Below are 21,903 nucleotides of genomic sequence, written 5' to 3'. Positions count from 1 at the left end.
GCGCTGTGGACATGGGGAGTCTGAGCTCTGCCAACACGTCTGTCTCACCTTTGGTCACTGCCCCTTTTACAGGCAGTTTATGGTGGGCTGTGTCCTGCCCACCGTGCTGGGGTGCAAGTCCCAGCAAGCCCAAACATGTTGGCCAGCACTCAAGCAGCAGTGACCACAAGCCCTCATCAGGTCTGGACAAGGCTGGAACTTGTTCTCAGGTTACACTCCTAGCAAGCAGGTAACAGCAGTGACAAGTCTGCTCATGTCTACACAAGCCTGCATTTTCCTTATATATAAAAGTGGATACAATTCATAATTATAGTGACAAAATAATAAAAATACATAAAAACAAAAAACCCAACAAATTACCTCAAAGTGATTTAAACAAATATTAGAAATCATTAGATTTTCCTGTGTCTCATGTCCATGCTTTACTTTGGATTTAGTATTCTTGTTTATATTAATTCCATGGTGTATTTTCATAATGACATGAATCACTACATGACATCTCACATAGGTGATAAATGGACAAAGGGAACTGTGAAAAACACAGGAATATGAAGAGAGCAAGTCTCCAGAAAAAAACCCAACAACTTCGATTTTAAATACAGAGGTGGTTGCATTTATGCTTTATGAATAGAGAACTTTTGTTTTTTTGTAAGTCAGAGTACAGTAATTTCACAATTACAAGCTGCACCCGATTATAAACTGCACTTCTGGGTTGGGACCAAAATTTTAGTCAAAATGGTGTGGCTTATAATCGTGAAATTACTCCATGAAGGATGAGTTTCCTACTTGTTTTCACTGACCGTGTATCTATTGCTGTATAACCATAACATTTCTATCAAATGGGTGAAGAGGAAATGGGAATACTGTGTGGAATGTGAAGATTGTCCAGAAGGGTGGGAGATGCCCCTGGAAACATTCCAGGCCGGATGATTGAGGGCTGTTGGCACCTCCTCACAAGTACTTAAACAAGCCAACCAAACCGAAGCAGTGAAATCTACTATCTTAAAAAAAAAAAAAAAAAAAAAATATATATATAGAATAGTGATTAGGAAGGGATAAAAAGTTCTGGGAAGACACAAATCTGAATAAATAAGCATCAATTTTATTGAATCATGAATAATTTAAGACTGGTACAATCATCAGCTTTATTCTCCATGACACGGGGTGGGGAAGGGGTAGAAATGGGGAGAGTGAGAAAGGGGAGGCATGATCTCAAACAGACCATTCACAAATTCCAATCCTAAATGAGAACTGAAAATTAAATAGGGAGAGGAACAAATGGAAAACATCATAAACGTACACAAAATACTCAATTCCTAGTTTTCTCTTTAAAAATGGCTAGAAAAAATTCATCAAAATGCAGCACTTTTAATCAAATATTTACATTTCTATGTTACAATGAAAAAATGTACATCTTATAGAACATATTTCATAAACTGTTCCACTGGAAACGACTAGATCAAAACAGTAACCTTCCATTTAATATCAACAAAGATTTTTTTTTGCTTTGTTTTTGTATATTATTTTTTTCTTGAAAGAAAATTGCCACATTTAGACAAGATTTCATACACATAATATCGAAGTTAAGCATCAACAATGAAATATCAAGTCTGCTTCTTTCAAAATGTACAAAAAGGCTGACCAACCCTCTCCCTTCCCCAAATAAATCACATTTCATTTATGGCCTGGATCATTCGTGGCAGATGTGAAGGAAAGAAAATGGTTTAGTCTCTCAATTTATAACTCAACATGAATGTTGCATAGAATCTTGCATTTCTGGTTGATACTTTTTTAAACAAGCCAACTTTGTTAGGAGGAGAAAGAAGGTAAAAAATAAAATAAAAAAAAATTTAAAAATTAAGTGTTTTGGAAAAACCTTAAATGAGAAGGAAGTCACCTAAAGAAAGACTTAATCTATGGAAAGTCTTGATAAAAACTTGATAAAAACACTGACGTGCGTACAACAGGTAACCCTGCTTCCCGAAGTTTCAGAAAAGACACGGAATATTGTGATGCTCAGAATGACTAGCCTATTCAAAATTGCCTCTCTCACCTTAAGCCAAGCTAGTGTCAATAAAAAAGAACAGATAATAGAAATTTCTTCCTGATCTCAAGCACAGGATTAAACATGAGAAAAAAAAAATACCCCATTCCCCACAAATAAAACGCTACTTTTAACATGTCTTTTAGCACTCAGTTTAAGGTCAACTGAGACATTTGTTAGGATATCAAGTCTATTTAAACCCTAGCCCTGCAACTGGATTTTTTTACAGGCACATGCTCTGTCTGCATGGATTCAGTTGGGGGATTAGGTACCAAAATTCACAGTAGTAGCAGGTAAAGTCAGTGCTGGGAAGCAGAATTGTCAAGACTACTGGAAAAATTAACTTCTCTCAAATTCATCATCAGCATGCTATAGATTTGATTCCATACAGATCTAACCCATTTTTTACAGTACCAAGAACTGGATTAGGAAAATTGGTTGAGTAACCTTTGTTATTCCATTCAGTGAAATAATGAAGAGTTCATAAGGTTAAAACAGTAAGAACACCAAGCTCTCCCCCCCATCATTAAAATATTTAAATTTTTCCTTTTACAATATTTTTCTTTTAAAAAAAAAAGTCATCAGCACTTAAAAGTTGTAACAGGAGCAGATTCAAGACCAGCTTAGTAAGACAAAGTACAGTTATATTACAGAAAGTCATGAGGTATAATAAAACCATCCTCTCAAGCTGAGCCACAGAAGCATGAACTTGTCTGTTATGTTCCTTTAAATCCACAAGCTCTTGAAAAAGTGTTTGTAATAAGATTTCTTTCTGTACATTGAAAAACCAGCATATTCCTGTAATTTATTAGAGTTGAAAAGCTTCTTTTGTCCCTCCTGCATGGATAAAACAGCTCTTCAGTGATTTATTAGTTGCAGATTGATATGAACCTGAAACATTTTCTCATTTCCCTCCTTTTTTTGTCACATTTAAACAAATTCTAGTATCTCATACAAACAATATTCACAGCAACTTATGATATTTCAAGAGATGACTTTAGCCCTATTTCTTTAAATAAAATCCCATAATATACAGCACTAATTTAATCAAACACAATTAGTACAAAATAAGGCATCGCTTTTAAAAGTCAGCACCAAAGGAGAGCTGGAAAGGCTCATACGAATCCCTCCTGAGGAGTGAGGTGTTGGCTGAGGTACAGCTGGCGTGCTGGGGATGGTGGTGTCACCAGGAAAGTGCAACTCTTTGGGAGGTGTTGTTGTTCCCCAGCACAAGTACAAGCCTTAACACTGATAGTGTAGGTGTGTGCGTTCACAGAGGAGGAGAAACCAAACCAGGTTCACAGCTCTGCCACAACTCAAAAGCATGGCACAGCTAAACTCAAAAGACACAGTACTCAGTACCTTATCTTTTTTCTTCCAGACCTGAACACTGCCAAAATATTATTTTTTTTTACTTTGCAATTAAAAAGAAAAGTAATGGAAGTAAGTATTGTCACCAGAGTAGCACTGGAACTGCCACAGAGCTGAATTTTAATTAACCCCCTTATGGTTGTGCTGATTGGAATGAAACCTCTGAACAAAACCCGAAGTTTTTAGAAAACAGCTGTAACGTTTCATGGCAAGAATTAAAAACTGAAAGTCTGACTCATCCCTTTGCAGAGGTGTGGCTCACCTCTGTGTACAGAGCTCACCATGCCTGTGCACTGCCAAGGGTCCTCTGGAGCTGTAGGACTCCAAGGGGCACAGCCCTGCCACTGACTTCTGTGAAGGAGGGAAGCCCCCTCTCCTCAGGGTGGATCAGTGGGGTGTAAACGCCACAGAAGTCAGCTCAGCTGGTGGTGTGGATATAAGTGGAAAGAGAATTGGGCCCTGACTAGCAAAGGACTACCTGATCTTTCACCTGGAGCAGGATTGATTGTTACACAGTGTTTGAAAAAAACCCTGATCTGTTCAGATTGTATATATATTTTTATATATTCCTATTTATATATATAATCTGTATAAACACACAATGAAAGAAAGCCAAGGTCTCAGATTGGCAAGGAGAGCAGCGCTTTTTTGTTTTAGTTTCTTTTTTTCCTTTTCTCTTTTTTTTTAAATATTTATTCAGACTTCCCTGTTTTGCAGCTTTGCCTTCATCGAGTATTACCACCGAGGCAAGCAATATTGTTATAGCACCAGAACTATATGAAGCTGAGTTTAATCCACAAAGCTGATTGGTAAAAGTCCAGCCCTCACGTAAATGTGTTTGGTCAGAAGCAGCATAGGCAAATATTCCCTCTCCCCTCTCTTTCCAGACAGTACATGGCACAAAGCTGTTTGCTTCACAGCTGTGAAATTGCCCCCCACCCCCATCCTTTCGACTTTTTAATGATGATTATTTTTAACATCTTCAGGATCTTAGGCATGAGAGCTTACAGCAACTAAAAAGAAGGAAACAAAGGAGTATTGCAGTTCTCATCACTGTCAAAAGAAAATCAGTACAAAGGTCGCTTGGGTTGCCTGCACCCAGGTACAAGATTGCTCCAAGTGTCTTGTTCTTGCAGCTTTAATACTGAGATCCCAGCCCAGGAACGTGTTCTTTTCATAAGTCTGTAATCAGGGCTCTTGCCAAGTGGAAAGAACCTCTTTCTGAGGGAGATCACAAGGTCGACTCCAGAGAGGAATCCAGGACGTCATCGTGATGGCTGTTGCTATTGGAGTCGCTGTCATAACTCTGGGGACTGGAGTAGTTGGCTGCCTCCTGCAGTCTCATTAGCATGTTCATCTGCAGAGGCAAGGAAGTTCATGATTATTTGTGTTCTGAGGTAGTGACAACATTAACTCCACATGACAGCTACAGCAGCATTTATTTTGCCAGTGGGAAAGGGAGAAACAAGTGAGGTCAATAATGCTGAGACTCAGAAGAGCGTTATTGACTGTAAACCACAGCAGCATTCAAGTTACTGATAAAACACAGGTTTTACAGTAAAGGAGAAAATGAGACAACTGAAGGGATTTATCTACAGCTATAGACCAGTTCCTGTTCCTAATTCCTAGAAACAAAGCCAAAGAAAAGTTCTGCTGTTCCAGAAATGAGAGCTTACCAGAGGATCTCCTTCAGCATCACTCACTGGAACTTGTTTGCTGGTGGAGCCCTCCCGGGACACGGAGTAGCCATCGAAGCCCACGTCCTCGGGCCGCAGCTGGAGCAGAGGAGGCCACTCGTGGTGCTGGGGGGTGGCTGCCCAGGGGTAGGTGTCCATCACCCACTTGGCAGGATCCTCCCAGGGCGCTCTCCTCCCATACAACTGAAAGAGCACAAAACCATGTCAAGCATTTCAGCCATCTCACCCAGTGCCTACCTGACCAAAAGGAACGTGCCATAGTTCTTGGGCTGTGGGAAACACCCTAACAACACACAAAGCCCTTGGCCATGGCACTGATTTGGAAGGAGCTGACCACCTTCTCTGAGACTGCAATGCCCTTCTCTTGGCACCAGCTGAAGGAAGAAATGCCTGAAAATAACATCACCTAATTAAGTCAACTTAAATAATGTCAGCACACAAAAGAAGCCATCAGTGCTGACATCTGGATTGCATTGGCAGCTGCCTTACAAACTGACATCCATGGAATGTGGAGGAGGAAATGTGAGATCTGTCATCAGGCAATAATGATGGATGTCAAGGCATAAAGTTTTCAAGTCAGATTTTTTTCATATTCAACCAAGAAAAAGCACCAGCAGCACTTGTCTCTGATCAGGTCCCTAAACAGGCAAGTTCTGCTTCAAAAACATTTTTCTGTCTGGAATAGGCTGTGCTACTAAATCCCAAAGTATTCTCCCTGTTATATTCCATTTGCCTTAGCTAGACAACATATTCATTTTAATGCCTCATGACTTCCAAAAGCATAAATACAACTACAAGTGGATTTAAAACATTTATTTCCACTTTATATCACCATCGACATCTTTCAGCAACTGGAGTTTGTGTCTGACATTTTGTCACTCTCCCCTTTCTTTATCCCTCTTCATTAGGATAGAAACAAGTCTAGCAAAGAAATTCACCAGTTCTCTGATGGATCTAGGAATATCTCACTTTCCTCAATACTATTTCTCCTTAGTACATTTTTTGTGGGTTTAGATTTTGCATGCACAAAGTATTAAATTGCTCTGAGTACCAGCCCGTGGTGTGCTGTGAAGCAGAAAGGAGCAGAGGTGCCAGCAGATGGTGCTAGGCAATCTGAAACAGCCTCCTCCACAGCCCAAACCCTTCATCCTTCAGCCCTGCTATGTTATCTTCCCAGCATAATGGCTTCAAGAAGTGGCAAACCAGATTTTCTATTTTAATCTTGTTCTCAAATTTACAATGATACACGTCATCTGGTAAGTGGCAAGGATTTTGTATTTTTCACATCTTTACTTCTGCAAAAGTCTGAGTGGATCCAAGCTCAGGAGAGACTAAATGACTCACAACCCTCTTCCATGGCAACCAGGTCTGTGCACCCCTCCCACTGGCACATTTTCTAGGGAGCAAGTGATGGACAAGGATGGAACAAGTTCCTCCACAAAGCATGAAATAAAAATCTTTGGAGTGACAGTGGCAGGAAGCTGCAGGGACTCCGGGTCCTCTTTCTGCTATGTTGCATTCTGTACACCAACCAGGAAGAACTTGGGTTTTACACAACCTTCTCACATCCCTGTTTTGAAGAACAAAACAAGTCAGCTCCCGTGGGAGCAATCATTGTAAGGATCCATTTTGGCTTGTTTGTATTTGACCCAAAATAATTCTCTAAATGAGAAACAAAAATATAAAAATAGCTGAGACCAGACCCACAGAGATCAGAGCGAAATTAGGAGTCCACCTTTTCTTTCTGGCAGGCAATTTTGGGAAAGAAGATGTGCTCTCAGAGGAGTCCTTGTGAGTGTGGGGAGCAGAAAACAGCCCCAGATGAAACCCACATTCCCAGCATTAGCTTGCTCATTAGCACCACTCTGGCTACTCTTCAAGTACTAAAGTGAATCTTCTTATCCATCAACCAAACAAAAGAGAAATTATTTAAATAGGGATGAATTAGTGCAATTTGGGGAAATGGGACTGAAGGGGATAAAGAATCTAAAGCACAAAGGGAGAAACTGAAGTCTTTACACCTGGAAGACAAGCCACTCAAATACCCTAAGGAAAGATGGAGATACTGGGCAGAACAAGGAAGCAAAAGGATGTTTTTATCAATTGCTCTCTCTCTCTTTCTTCACTTCCATCACTAACTTTCAATGCTTTTCACACGTGCTGATCAGTGATATGAGAGCTCCAAAACCCAGCACAAGGAGCCCACGCATTACTGTATCAATTTTCTCTATTCCAACAGTAGCCACCTGCTCTCCTTTCTCCTGTTTTAGGTTGGAAAGACTCCTGGCTCCCATTACCTTCCTTTATAACAAGTTTTATGTAAAATGGTTCACCTATTCTATTTCTAGCAAAGTTCCTGGGTGTGTTGTACTCCACGACCTATTGTTTTCCTCGTTTAGGAGTCTACCACAATTGTCCCAAAGAAAATGAGGTCTCCAAGTACTGACAAATTTCAAATGGCAGCTGCAGTTTGCCCAAATTTTACCCCAAACTTGAAGAATTCATGTATTTCACAAATGTGTAAGAAGCCATTAGTAGAAGATAGAATTATGAAGGAATCTACTAAAAAAAAAAATCTTATATACTGAGAAGTAATCCAAATGTCACTGGTAGTGCTCTTGTCACTCATGATTATATTTTCTCCATGCACAGCTTTTTTCCTATGCTGAAAGATTTGATTTCCAGAAGAAAATCCTGTGTAACAAAGTCAATGACCACAAGCTTACTTTTCTGATGCACAGGATAATTTTAAGGTGTGCTTCTGGAACACAGTATTGAAAGGTATTTGTATGTCTAACTCCCCCCACTGAAAACATCAGCACTTTGGCATCTAATCACTTTTTCCACTCTCAGTTTCAAAAGTGCTTGAAGAGGCTAATTCTGCCCGAAATTATTGACAATTCCAATTACATTTTCATAGACTGCAGATATTCAATGTGCAAGTTGTATCTATAGAAAGTGTTGCCACTACTGAGTTTTGTTGCCTTTTGAACAGATGCTACTCTGGATCTATGATTTTTCCCTTTGTCTGCTCACCTGTAGCCCTTCTCTTACTGCCTCCAGAAGATATGGAATGATGGAGTAGTTCCACAAGTCGGTGAACCAAACTCTAGAACCATCTACATCTATTGGACAGGAGAGGAAGAGCCGTGGACCTGGAGAGGGAAATTTAGATATTACACCCAAACCACAATCACAACAGGCATAAAAAATTGGATTGATAACATCTAAAAGTAGGGTTTTAAAGAAAGCCTTTTTTATGTGATACAGCACACGGAAGTGTACAAAGACACACTTGATACACAAGGAAATAAAATACGCATATTTACACGTGTCTGGGCAGAGTACTTACCAATAGTAACATCAGAGGAGCTGTGAGCCTCCAAGAATTTGTTCAGATGTTGCCAGACCTTGGGAATCCAATCAATAATCTTAACCAGTTCTGCATTTCTCATCCTGCCACTGATCTCTGTTTCAATTAGTTTTCTTCTCAGGAAACGGCCCAGAAAGCCTTTGACTGGTTCTGTGTGGTTTGCACATAGCACCCATCTACGGCAGAACAGCAGAAATGGCCATTATTTCTCTTCCATGCTACTGAGTGCAACTATTCCTGACTACATTTCTCTTCTTACTTCCAGATTATCAGGATAAAAATGGGCTATTCCAGTCATACATGTTGTTCAGCAAAATTTACTTTGGAATATTTCACAAGATCAACCAATTTTTACTGTGCATTGTTTCAGCTCATTTCTCATTAATCTGCTTTGCCTAAATATTGTCTTACTGAAAATCTAGAAGATCAAATATCTTAATAATCCTCTGTAAAATAAAAGTTTTATGAACCCCATTCTTTTAATGACAGCACCATAACCAAGCTACATGTGTCAGAGCAGCAACCAGGAGCAAATAGCATTTCTCTCTCAGTTTGCTATTTCACCTGGTAAGAACAATTTCAGATGACTCAGAAGCCATTAGTCCTTTGCCAGCCCACAAATATAAACAAGAAACATGAATAAACAGTACCTGAAATTATGGTGAAGCTGAAGATTAGGTGTGGAGGAGGTGGCTTGGTTCATTGTGCCAATAATATATGGACTGTTGGGAGAAAAAGATCAAGAAAATCAAACTTGTGAACTTTGAAAATGAAGTTTTAAGTAAAACCTTAAGAAACATTAAAAACATTAAAAAAAGGTTATTCAAAACTCTTTTGTCAAAGAAGGTTTTGTAGTAACTTACAATGAAATTCTCTACTGACATTCTGAGAACACCAAATTCTCAAAGCAAACCAGAAGTCCCAAAACAGGACCTTTCACTACAAATGGGGTTTTACTACTAATGATCTACATCATGAAGCAAATACAACTACTTTTTAATTACTTATTGCAAAAAAATAATTTTATGAAAGAAAAAGATCCTTCTGAAGCACTGTCCACAATATGGTCATCTTCCTCCACATTACTAAAGTAATGTAGACTTTGGTTTTGTGATTGGATTTTGCAGGAGCAGTGCTCTGAGTACAGGATTAACATTTGCAATGTGTCCTGATACTATTTCTTTACCATTTGTGGTACTTGCAGTTTAGCAGCCCATTAAAGATCTCTCCTAGGGAGCTAACATGGTGCAAATTATCCAAAATTATGACAAGAGGCATATCCACAGCATTATTTTCACTGTTGCACTGGTCTGCCAGGTTGGAAAGGTACTGGCGGAGTTCCTGCAAAGCAGATGAAAAAAAGAAAACAAATATTTTTCTTCACATTTCTTAAAAAAACAATTAAGATAGGTAAGTTTGGTAACAAAATCTAAAGCAAGAGTCTGACATCTAACAAACCACACATTTTCTATGAGAAAACACAAGATACGGTTTTCCTTCTCTTTTGTAGGTTATGCTGAAGACCCAGAGACTGTACCAGAAATCCTGTGTGAGATAAGGTTTTAAAGAGGGGTAATATTTTGTAATTATATGTGTTTTTTATTCAACAATGTCAGACCTAAAAGGCCTAAAATATTATAAATTTCTGTTTCTTTTCAGGAACTTGATCAACTCTCCCCAAACCAAACCAAACTCTGCATTCCAGCTAGACTTTTTATATCATCTTGCAACTGTGTTTCCACCAAAATACAGCAGACAATATTAATCTGGAACTATCCCTCATCAGAGGCCAAATTTGTACACTTTCAGTAATGCTGGAAAGAAGGACAAGCTTTCAGTGCTGCTGCTGAGTGGTTGAAATGCTGTCAGCAGCTTTAAAGCATGTCTGAAACCATACCAGTGGCTTGTAATCACAATTTCAACCATCCCTTTGCTCCAGAGGAAAACATGCCTAAGGCCATCAAACATACAGCTTTTTTTGTTTCGCCTTTTTTTTTTTCCCTTTTCTTTAATTTAGATGATCACTGGAAGTATATTCAGCAAAACCAGCAGCACATAAAAAAGCAAAGACACGCCTTACCAGCCCAGGAATGTGTCTGCACAACAGCCCCACCAAGCCCAGCACATGATTACAACTGCTGATATCTGCAGCTGCAGGAGCTCCTGACAGCCTGGAGATGCATTTGAGGGTTTTGGGAAAAGTGCCACATGCAATAGGGATTGCTTAAGTCTCTGGGAATTTTATGCAGGTGTTTAACTTCCTGGGCAATTCTCAGGCTCCTAAACACTTGAAAATCATGACACCTTCAGGTGTTTAAATACACACCTGGAAGCCTGCTGTTCCAGACTCATAATCAGGTGAATCTGAAAACCTTTAAATACTGTTTCCTTCAGGATTAACATAATGCTTTGAAAATCAAGGGACGTTAAAAATGGCAGATTAAGAAAGTGTCTTGGGTTACAATACAGAGTGTGATAAAAGGTATCTATTCTATCACCATCTGTTGAGGGTGGGGGCAGTGATCCTTATCTCTGTGGGAGATATTTTGCTAATGGGCCATCCATTGAAACCAGGCAGGGCATTGTTCTTTATCTTTTCACAACCCATCCTTCCTCCAGCCAGTCATTTTCTGCTCATGGCCATTGAGTCCCACTGTGGGACTGATAAAATTACTGCATCCCATTGGAAGTTGCTCCAGCCAGGGGGAAGAGCCCAACATTTCTTACCAAGATAAAAACAGAGGGTTTGGGACACTAAGGGAGCCCCTTTCTCCACTGGACTCCAGAGGAAAACCGGATTTCTCCACATCACCACTGGACCTCCAGAGGGAAACTGCACCTTGTACAGGAGCACTGCTCCAACTGAGCCACATCTGTCACTGCAGGAGGATGCAGCCACCATTTAATGGGACTGCTACCAACACCCTTCCTGACAGGGTGTCAGGCTGTACTCTGACTGTGTCAGGGTTTGGAGTTTGTTTCTTTGTAGTGCTGTATTTCTATTTTAATTTCCCTAGAAAAGAACTGTTATTCCTAATTCCCATATCTTTGCCTAAGAGCCACTTGATTTCAAAATTTTAATAATTTAGAGGCAGGGGGTTTACATTCTCCATTTTCAAAGAGAGGCTCCTGCCTTTCTCAGTAGACACCTGTCCTCCAAACTAGGACAGAAACGTTTCTCACTGCGGACACGTGGCTGTTCGAGGACGATTCGTGCGTGCTCACCTTGCTGGATTTGTGGTCGACGTTGAAGGTGGCGATGATGCCCTCGGCCAGCTCCCTGCCCTCCCTGAGCACCATGAACTCGGACAGACGGTTGGCCAGGTAGGTTTTGCCTGTGCCGCTGGGGCCGGACAGGATGATCCTCCTGTGCTCCATGAGCAGGGACACGTAGCGCTGCAGGATGGGCTTGGGGATCAGCGACTCGAACACCAGCCTGTCCAGGCTGTTCTCGCAGATACCTGCAGCAGGGAAACGGGCCTTCTTTAGGGGCATTTCCAATTTTTAGCCAAACTGATCTGATCAAGCTATTCCTCACTGCAGAGCTAAACCCTTTCTCCCCTCAGTATCCCTCGTGGCTGAGAGAGGCACACATAAAGCTTCAGCGTGTGTAAGTCCTCAGCTGCATCCCTAAGGCCCTTTGGAACCTGCCACACCAAAGGATTCCAGGCCACACTTTCCATGAACCAGCCATCCATTTTATAGCATGTCACCACACATTCACCCAGAATGTACCTGTTTAGTTTTGGATCACCAGACAAAAAAAAAAAAAAAAAAACCCAAAAACCAGCTATCATCAACTCCCCCTAGTTTCCCAAATTGTAATTGTAATTAAACTCCTCCTCTGTATGCTGATTGTTATCTCCTCTAACAGAAAACTCCTACTGATAAGCATTCATGCCATGTCAGCAATCACTTTAGGCAGAATTGGCTTAGGGAAAATACACAGTGCTTCAAAATAAACAGCAGGAAGGGAAGTTGGCAGAACACCCAGAGAAATGTTTGCACCTCAGTGGTTACTTGGAATATTCAATATTTATATAGGCAGCTTTATATCTCAAAGGCATATGTAAGTGATTTTCCATAAATTGATTAAATACATTTCAATTTTATTGAAAAGTGTTATCACTTATGAACCTTCAAGGCACAAGTCAAGTCAGTGCAAGTTAAATATAAACTCAAATTGTAGCTTTACAGTTAGACCTTATGCAATATTTCAGTTAGGATTTATGACTGGACAATGAATTTTATATAAGTAGAATATCCTGGGTTCAAGCCTCAGTAAGTTGATGTATTTCACAGTTTATTTTGTCTTCCTGCCTACTGGTTTGCTATACAAGGTAACTTGGTTTTTACATCAATATTCAAAAATCTGCTTTCAGTCAAATTTCATAGTTGATCTGAAGAATGTTTGGCACTGCTCTCAAATACCATCTGTCTGCAGATTTCACTGGTCTAACTGAGCAAACCGATATATGTTCAAAATGCAGCAGTTGAGGGTTTTACCCTTGAACTTAGTTTCATAGTATAGCTTTCATTAAAAAGTGCTCCCCCGAGAAACCAAATGAGAAATACAAATACTAAATTTTTATCAGTATTACAGAAAGAAATTGATGGGAATTCTGAAAACCACACATTTTGAAAAATCCAGATTTTAAGGTGTTTCATAAAATTTGGGCTCCCTTCTTTCTGGTGCTTTAGGAGTGACCCTTCAGGGAGACCAATCAAGCAAAGGAGTCAAGATTTTTATTTTTTTTTTTACCCTGTATGAAGGAAATAACAACTATAGCTGTGATAAAGAGCTAATAAAATTTTGAGGCTTGACTCATTTGGAAAGCACTTTGCTGCTCAAACAGCTCCACTACACCCCTTGTGATGTGAGGTCTTCTCCAGGACAAATCAAGATCTCTGGAGTGTGCAATTATTCCTAGAGTTACAGGTTGAAAACTTGCTGAAATTACAGATTTCACGCAAGTGGTGACTTTATCAAATGAAAATAGCAGTAAGTAAATAAACGGTAGGAACAGGAAAAAGCAGTGCAATAAAAAGTTTCTACTCCTCTGAGTTTCTTGACCCAGCAAGCTCTGATAAAACTCAATTGTGAAAACTCCACCAGGCAGGTCTGGTGAAATTACCTTTGATGGTAACTGAGATAGTGTTGTTTTCTCCAACCAGGTACCCGCAGGGCAGCAGCTCCGGGGTCTCTGCGCCGTTGGTGCGCTTGATTTCCCCGATGCTGTAGCCCAGAACACTGTCTGAGTTCAGCCCCAGCTGGCTCACAGGATCCACGTGGATGATGTACTCCTGAGATGGAGAAGGGACACAGGAAGTCAGCCAGCACTGGGGGTTTGTTCTCTGCTGTGACAGTGCTTCATACACAACATTAAATACAGCTTGGTACCACCAAAACCCCACGGGAGAACTCGAGCTCACAGCATTTTGTACCCACTGACCTTAAACAGGCGTCTCACAACCCCATCCAGAACGTCCCACTTGGTCTTCCCACTGACTCCGATGCAGCCTATGAGGAAGGTGCGAGGCCTGGAATCCTAAAGGCACAGGAACAACTCTATCAGACAACTGTGGCTAATGTAATTGAAATGCTGGCTTCCCTGACCCCTCCCCTTTTATTTCTAAATAATGGTGCATCCTTACTACTCTATATGGCGAATTCTGAATGGCACATGGAATCCTTTCCATATGATAAACGTTTTCTACAGTGTTGGAGTCACAAATCTAAAGAATACTCACGTGCCAATGATGTTAAGTTAAAGGTATTTATTAATCAATCCATTCAAAATTCAAAAATCTCTGAGAGAATTACAGTTTAGCAAAGAGACAGAAAAACTCTTAGGAATACTGCAGTCAAGTTCATTCTTCCATGACTTCACAATCAAAGATGTTGCATTTGCAAGGTTTATCCTTTTTATTTCTAGAAATTCTGCTAGAAATCTTTATATATATAGAAATTATATATAAAATTATATATATATAGAATTTATATATATAGAAATTATACACATCTCTATGTAAAAGTGGAAGAGAAGTAATATAGAAAGAGGCTATATTTATATATCTGATGTATCACAGCACTTTGAATTTTGTAACGGATTTTTAATGCAGATAAAAGAAATCAGAGAAATATAATTTTTCTGTTTTTCTACAGTTGCACTCACTGTGAAACATCAATTGAAGAGAAAACTAATTTCTATCATAAGATTTGGAGTGTTACTAAAACTTGCTCTGACTGCAGTCGATTAGCAGCAGTTCTACTGTTTTTCCAGGGTTGTAATAATTAATGCAAAATTTAATGGAAAGATTGGCTAACTCCTCTTTATTTCTGATCATTCAGATTTTTGTCCACCCCTCAGGAAGACATGAAGTTACTTCTTAGACATAACTTTTACAGGCACTTAAAAATGTGAGATAGCAAAGTCTGTGTAATACATTCATGCATGTAGTATGTTAAACACACGAGATGGGATGTAACTTTACAATATTTGCAATTTATTTGGGTATTTAGGACTCTTTCACATACTTGTGGATGGAAAAGATCTGAAAGATGTCATTCTAAACAGGGTACTTGTGCCAGAGAGGACAACTTGAACTGGAATGATATGGTATAGATCTCCCAGTTTGGATTTGTCAAGTTCTTCCATAAGATTGGTGCTTCTGGCATTTTGGTCCCTCTCAGCAGCTCCCAGGAAGTTGGAGGCAGCCAGGTGCCTTCTCTATCACTATTAACACACCAAGGAACTGTTTTCCTGAGAAAATTCTTTAAAGTCCTGGGTAAACTTGAATTCCCTCACACAACCCAAAGTCACGTTTCAAAGCTGACAATGAAACACAGCTCACCTCCTTCCATTTCATCTCATCCTGGAAGCTGACAACTATTTTGACATGCCTGCCTCCTTCTTTCCGGGCAGAGCCATCTCCAGTGTCATCCAACAACATGTCTGTGGACAGGAAACATCAGCAGCTTCACAGCTGGAGCTCAATTACAATGGAGGCTATTCTGGTTTATTGTAGCCAAACACAACACGTCTGGGCTTCACATGCCCCAAGGTAAAATACAACAACCAGGCTGACTGACTTCCCCGCCACATATCCCTCTCAAAAAGGGAAGGTCATTGAGAATTATTACCCAGTTACTCTGTATTTTCCTTCCTATGATATATCCCCTGGCAAATGTGCACCATTAAATGGCTTTAAACATGACTTTTCAGAGCTGAGGTCATAATTGGACCCCTCTGACTGAGGGTGTAGCAGACCTACGACGATATTTAAAAGAAGGCCTTGTGCCAGCTCGTGACACATTTCCACACCTCAGCTGTTAATAATCCTCACGCTTTCATTTTACCATGGCTAACCAACCCAAGCTTTCCAAGAGCAGGATAAAACCTGCCCAACACCCTTCTCATTAAACTCACCGAGACTGGTTGACTCCGTGAGGTTCAGGCTGTGTTGAGAGAGTCCCACAGAGTGTCTGGGAGAGGAGGAGATGGAAACCTGAGACTGAGCCCGGCTACAGCTACCGTGGTTTTCAGATTTCAGCCGATCATTCTCTGCTTTTAACTTCTCAATCTCACTCTTGAAAAGACAAGTCAGACATTAGAAGGCACAGTGAGAACATGATAATAAGATAGCAACATAAGAAAGTTAAGAATAAATGGTAGTTTAGCAGAAAAGCTGTTTTCAGCTTTTAGTTTTAATTAATGAATTTAATTATTACAATGTCCTTTCTGTGAAACTTTTCAAAGTATCCTAAAATATGTAAATATGTGGGAATTCACTAACACTGAAATGCAACTACATTAAAGCAGAGAGCATGGAAACATCTTGACAGCCAACAAAATGTTGTCCCCATCTTGGGGTTGAAACAGCTGCAGCTGAGGACAGCAGAGCCAGGTGTTCAAGCTGACTTTTAATGAAGGTTTAACACTGGCACTAACTAAACACAGCCTTTAGCAAGCACCCATAAAGTTCTGATCTTTCCTGTGGGGGTGGCTGTCCCTCACCTGCATCCTGTTCATGGCCTCCCGCAGCTGGTCCAGCTGGTGGGCAGAGCTGAGCGCTTCCAGGCGGATGTCCGTCAGCTTCATCTCCTTGTCCCGCAGCTCATTGCGCAGCTGCATCACCGTCTCAGCCTCGCTGTCCGTGCACTCCGAAATGCTGCGGGACACAAACACACGCTCATTCCCCTCCTCACGGGGCTTCTCCAGCATTTATTAGGAGAAGAGGAATAAAGCCCTTTTTGTTCTGCTTGAAGCAGGTAGCAATTTCACTTTATTGAATGAGTGATAGCATGAATCAGATATTAAACAGGTCATGGAAATTTTAGAGTCTGATAAAACAAAGATGTCTAAAGGTTATTTTTCTTTAATCAGCATCTGAAACAGAATTATCTGAAATCACCTACTATTGGATAGTCTTCATTTTTTTCGTGGCAGTTGCTATAAAGGAAAACTTCTAAAGCAAAAATCTAAATAAATTTAGGTGGTGCAGGTATTTAACAGTAGCTAGTTGGAGATTGATGAGTTCACAGACAGATTTAAAGCTCACCAGGTGTGCACAGCTGGGTTTCCCTGAACTGCTCTGGAGGGCTTTGGAACTCTACACCTATTCAAGCATGATAAATTCCTGCTTGCTTTAAAGAACTCACGCTTAAAAAAAAATTTGGTGGCATTTTTCTTCCCCACCCCCCCAAAAAAAAAGAGTTTCTGAGTGAGCAACAACATTTCTGCACATTTGAAACTGTATCTGTATAAAGATCAACTACACAGCTGTGCACTTTAGGTGTCTTTCCCTAAATCGGGCTAATGAGAGAAGTTTTCCCCACCAAAAAGCCAATAAGCCAAAACACACTACTTACACACTGCACTAGTTTCACTTGTGCTCTATGCTCCCCTCAGTTCACATATTTACTCTCTTTGTTCATGTTTATCCTTTTGGCTTCCATAGCAAGGTGAGATGTACCCACACAGCACTTTGGCTGGTGACAGATGGGATCATCATTTGACAATTTTCTGTCCTGAGAGTTCTAAAGCACAACTTGCTGTAGTCACCAGAATGCACTGAGTTAGGCTCAAGAGACAAGAAGAAGCTTTGAAACAAAAATCATGGGGGATTATCTTCTGCTACTGACATTTCATCACTGTCATACAGCTGGAAGCTATTGCTATTGTTTCCATCTCTTCATGTGAAAACAAGTGGAGGGGAACTACTCCAAAGCATTTGTTCTGAAATCAGGCTGGAAGGTCTGCATGACCTCCCAAGGTCAGGACGCCATCTGGTAATTACAGGTTTCTCAGTACTGCCTGTTACAACTTTCTGTATTTATTTATCCTGCTCAAGTGACAAAGCTACTGATGGAATTAACATAAAAGATGTTTTACTGAATTTTCCATGCACGTTCACACTCAAAACTGCATAGCAAGGGAATTGATAAGCTTTATTTCACAGGTGGCCATGGAAAGGACCAGGCACAGGTAGCTGGGGAGCTACAGAAGGAAAGAGGGGTGGATCATCCCCATTCACCAGGCACAAGTGGTCAGATGAATTCACCTGTATCACTAAACCACAGTGTTTGATATCCTTTCTTTTACCTAAATTTGTCAATAGAATTGGGAACTTATCACGGTATCAGATTAATACAATATGTGCTGTGTTTAGACAAGAGAAACTCCCAGATTTTACCTGGTTTGTTTAATTAACAGCAAGAGATCCAATTAATTTGGCACCTCGAAGTCACCCTGGTTATAAATATTCTTGATACTCAGTACATTCTGCTGAGAGAAGAACCCGATGAAATATTTACACTTCAGTACTGACAGAATGATTTTTGGCTTCCTGGACAGTAATGCAAAGGTACTGGGTTGAGAGTCAGCTCACACATCTTTTAATCTCTGAATATGTGAATTCAGCATTTCTGTCCTCTGCCTTTCCTCTACCAATGCAGCAAGATGCCTTCCATGCTGTTTTCTGTCTAAAAATTACAGAAGTCACTTACAGGGAATTGGAATGGGAAGCTCTCAGCAGTGGTGTTGAAACAGTGGTGTTGTGGTGTGGCAGCTTTGGTGAGGAAGGTAAGGAAGAGTCAGTCATCTCCTCAATGTCTGAATGAGAAGATGCTGACTTGGGAGATTTCTTTTTCCCAAAAGCTTGCTTGAAGGAGCTGCGTAACTGGAAAAAAACAAGACCACAGCAGCAGGTCCATCATTAAGAATGAAACCAGGCAAAAAAAGCCACAGAGCAAAAACTGTCAACATGCAAATACTCCAGATGCTACAGCCATACTCACATACAAAGTAACACAGGTGAAAAACAAAAAAGCTTTTTTTCCTTAACTATTTTATCAGATTAATAAGGTCAATAAGAGTGGCTATGAATGCTTCCTATTTTTTAAGAACTATTTGACAGCAAAGTCTGCTCAGTGCAACAAGCTTTACAGCGGCGTGGTGACAGCTTGCAGCTGTGCTGGCACAGGGCCCAGCCCAGGTTAAGGGTGCTGGGAGGGTTAGTGGTGTCAATGGGGTGTTAGCTTTGTACCTCCAAGTTTAAAGTAGGTCCTCCTTACCTCATTGACCTGCCGGAAGAAGTGCAAGCAAAAGGAAGTGGGGGAAGGAAAAAAGACATGTTTTAACAGATAAAGCCACTAATAAGGGAAGTTTTGGATTTCTAAGACAAACATGACCAATGATTAACAAACAGTTACTCTAAAACTGGAACCTTGTATTTACCAAAACCAGGTGTCTCAAACCACATATGGCCATTTTTTTTGGATTACCTGAGAAAGACAGCAGATCCAAACTCTCTTAACTATTTAAATTACATTTTCTCTTTCTCTCAGGCAGAGTGCTTTGGCTAAGAGCCAAGTTAATAATGTATTTTTCCTTGCAGGAACAGGTATTTCACCATGTGAAAAGACTGCAACTTCTCTACCTACCTGCAACTAAAATAACCTGCCATTTTTCAAACAAGAATTAATATTAATGTACAGTAATTTCACGACTATAAGGCGCACCCTTTTGACTAAAATTTTCCCTGGAACCCAGAAGTGCGCCTTATAGTCCGGTGCGCCTTATCTGATGGACAAAGTTCAAAAAAATTGCCTACCCGGAAGTGAGAGCTGCGAGCCACGGGGGGAGCCGGCAGGGCCATGGCTGCCAGGTGGAGGTGGGGCGGAGCAGGGGCGGGCACGCCCCGGCCCTGTGGAGGCGGAGCCGCCCCTCCAGAGGCACGCCCCAGCCCCGTGCAAGCGGGATGGCCCCTCTAGAGGCACACCCCGGCCCCGTGCAAGCGGGACGGCCCCTCCACAAGCACCCCCCCGGCCCCGTGGAGGCGGAGCCGCCCCTCCACAGGCACGCCCGGGCCCCGTGCAGGCGGAGCCGCCCCTCCACAGGCACCCCCCAGCCCCGTGCAAGTGGGACGGCCCCTCCAGAGGCACCCCCCGGCCCCGTGCAGGCGGAGCCGCCCCTCCACAGGCACCCACCGGCCCCGTGCAGGCAGCACGGAGGGGCGGCGGCCATAGCCTGGCCCCGGAGAGGCAGCACGGAGGGGCGGCGGCCATAGCCCGGCCCCGGAGAGGCGGCACGGAGGGGCGGTGGCCATAGCCCGGCCCCGGAGAGGCGGCACGGAGGGGTGGCGGCCATAGCCCGGCCCCGGAGAGGCGGCACGGAGGGGTGGCGGCCATGCCCCGGCCCCGCCGGATGCAGGCGGGCCTGGGGCCCCGCGGCACCGCCCTTGCCAGGTACAGGCGGGCCCGGGGGCCAATGACTGCCGGGTTGAGGCGGGGCCTCGGCCAGCAACCGCGCGGAGGGAGCTGGGGGCGGAGCCTCGCTGCAAAAAAAAAGTGCGTCCTATAGTCCGGTGCGCCTTATCTGATCTACAAAGTTGCGAATTTTGCCAACTCCCGGCGGGTGCGCCTTATAGTCCGGTGCGCCTTATGGTTGTGAAATTACTGTAATTAAAGTGATTACCCCAAAGTTACAATTCAACAGGTAGTGATCAAGAAACGTTTGGACAATATTCTTAGATAAATGGTTTCACTTTTAGGGAGTCCTAAAAGTTAAACCCCCATGGAATCAAGGCCTGGACTTGATGACTCCCTTCCCACTCAGGACATTATGTATCTACTCTACCTTTTAATGGCAATGCAAATTACATACTGTACTCACATATTCTTCTCCATAGTGTTTTAATTTCCAATCTTCATTTCACAGCAATAATGTACCAATTTTTAATAACAGCATTAAAATACTGTCCTGTTTCTTCTACTTCATGAAAACTTTATGTTCCCTTAACCTTCTTCAAAAATAGTTATTTGATAAATGAGAAATGTAGGCTGATGTAGGACCATATCCACTAGGTTACAATAACAAAGAATTGAAGCTAAACAAGAATTTTAAAAAGTGTATATCTTAACCTACTACAAAAGTTTTGTGTCACAAACTAAGGGTTGCTAGAAATTTAAATACTATAGCAATTTACTTTGTCTATATCCTTGTACATCACAAGAAGGATTTGGAGAAGATGTTTCCATTCAACCAATTACTAAAGGAGCAGAGAGGAAATGCTTCTTTTGTGAAGCAGCTGGAAATACCAAGAGATACCAAAATGAAACCTCTGAGATAAGAGACAAATGAAAATAAGAACTTGTTCAGGAAGTTCTTTCTTACAGTTCAGGAGATTCATCAACATTTCTGAGAGGATATTGTGCAAATACAAATGAAGCTTTTATCAGCTCTAACCACACTTTGCATCTCTACAGATTTATCTGTACACCCAAGAGACCCAGGGAATTTAAACTCAGTGGGAACAAAGGGGTGGATTGTTTTACTGGCTACAATAAAGGATCTAGGGACTTCAGTCCAAACTACAATCAGACTAGGTCACTAAGGCAGTTATGGTCTAATTGAAAATGGAGTTGAAGATAATGTACCTTTCCACCAGTACAGGGTACCTTGTACATAGCACGTGATGAGCAAAGAGGGAAAAATGGAAAATGACAGGTAAGTAATGCAAAACCTTCCAAAAGAGATGTCTATCATGAAAAATTTTTAAAATTGATAATTTTTTATATTATTCTTAGAACTCCAAGTTAATGCTGGACAAAGAGTTCTTGAAGGGTTTAATATGTTCACTTATAAGAAAGCCCTATGAGATAAAAACAAAAAAATCCCCACAAGAACGATCTTCTCTTTAACAACAGATGCCACATTCTCCTTAAGGGGTTGGATACCCTTTAGCCAGAACTGATCTTTGACAACTATTTCTAATTTAAGATTGGCCTTTTAGCTGTCAAGCTAAAATTCAATCCTATGCAGAATCAACACAACTTAAAACTCAATTAAGCCGTCACAGGAGAGCTGACCCCGGATTTAAGCAGCACACAGTCCTTGTGCTGACCTGCTGCACGA

At 41.3% G+C, this 21,903-nt stretch overlaps 1 protein-coding gene across 11 annotated transcripts in view; it reads right to left on the bottom strand.

Annotated features, from left to right (window-relative positions):
- Positions 1-1,080: 1,080 nt before the first annotated feature.
- Positions 1,081-21,903, bottom strand: part of NAV2 (neuron navigator 2) — a 371,722-nt gene continuing 350,899 nt past the window's right edge. For all 11 annotated transcript variants that reach the window (XM_033061466.2, XM_033061468.1, XM_033061469.1 and 8 more), the window contains 14 exons: positions 19,062-19,070; positions 18,495-18,667; positions 16,504-16,657; positions 15,916-16,075; positions 15,341-15,441; positions 13,939-14,034; positions 13,621-13,789; positions 11,711-11,946; positions 9,672-9,826; positions 9,136-9,207; positions 8,465-8,661; positions 8,149-8,267; positions 5,092-5,295; positions 1,081-4,772 (listed from right to left, as the gene is read on the bottom strand). In XM_033061466.2, the coding sequence (XP_032917357.1) occupies positions 4,647-4,772; positions 5,092-5,295; positions 8,149-8,267; positions 8,465-8,661; positions 9,136-9,207; positions 9,672-9,826; positions 11,711-11,946; positions 13,621-13,789; positions 13,939-14,034; positions 15,341-15,441; positions 15,916-16,075; positions 16,504-16,657; positions 18,495-18,667; positions 19,062-19,070 (1,971 nt within the window). In that variant the 3' untranslated portion in view covers positions 1,081-4,646. The remainder of the gene's footprint in view (positions 4,773-5,091; positions 5,296-8,148; positions 8,268-8,464; positions 8,662-9,135; positions 9,208-9,671; positions 9,827-11,710; positions 11,947-13,620; positions 13,790-13,938; positions 14,035-15,340; positions 15,442-15,915; positions 16,076-16,503; positions 16,658-18,494; positions 18,668-19,061; positions 19,071-21,903) is intronic.

The sequence above is a fragment of the Catharus ustulatus genome, chromosome 6 (genome assembly GCF_009819885.2).
Source record: "Catharus ustulatus isolate bCatUst1 chromosome 6, bCatUst1.pri.v2, whole genome shotgun sequence".
NCBI lineage: Eukaryota > Metazoa > Chordata > Aves > Passeriformes > Turdidae > Catharus > Catharus ustulatus.
This window is presented reverse-complemented; position numbering and strand designations above follow the sequence as displayed.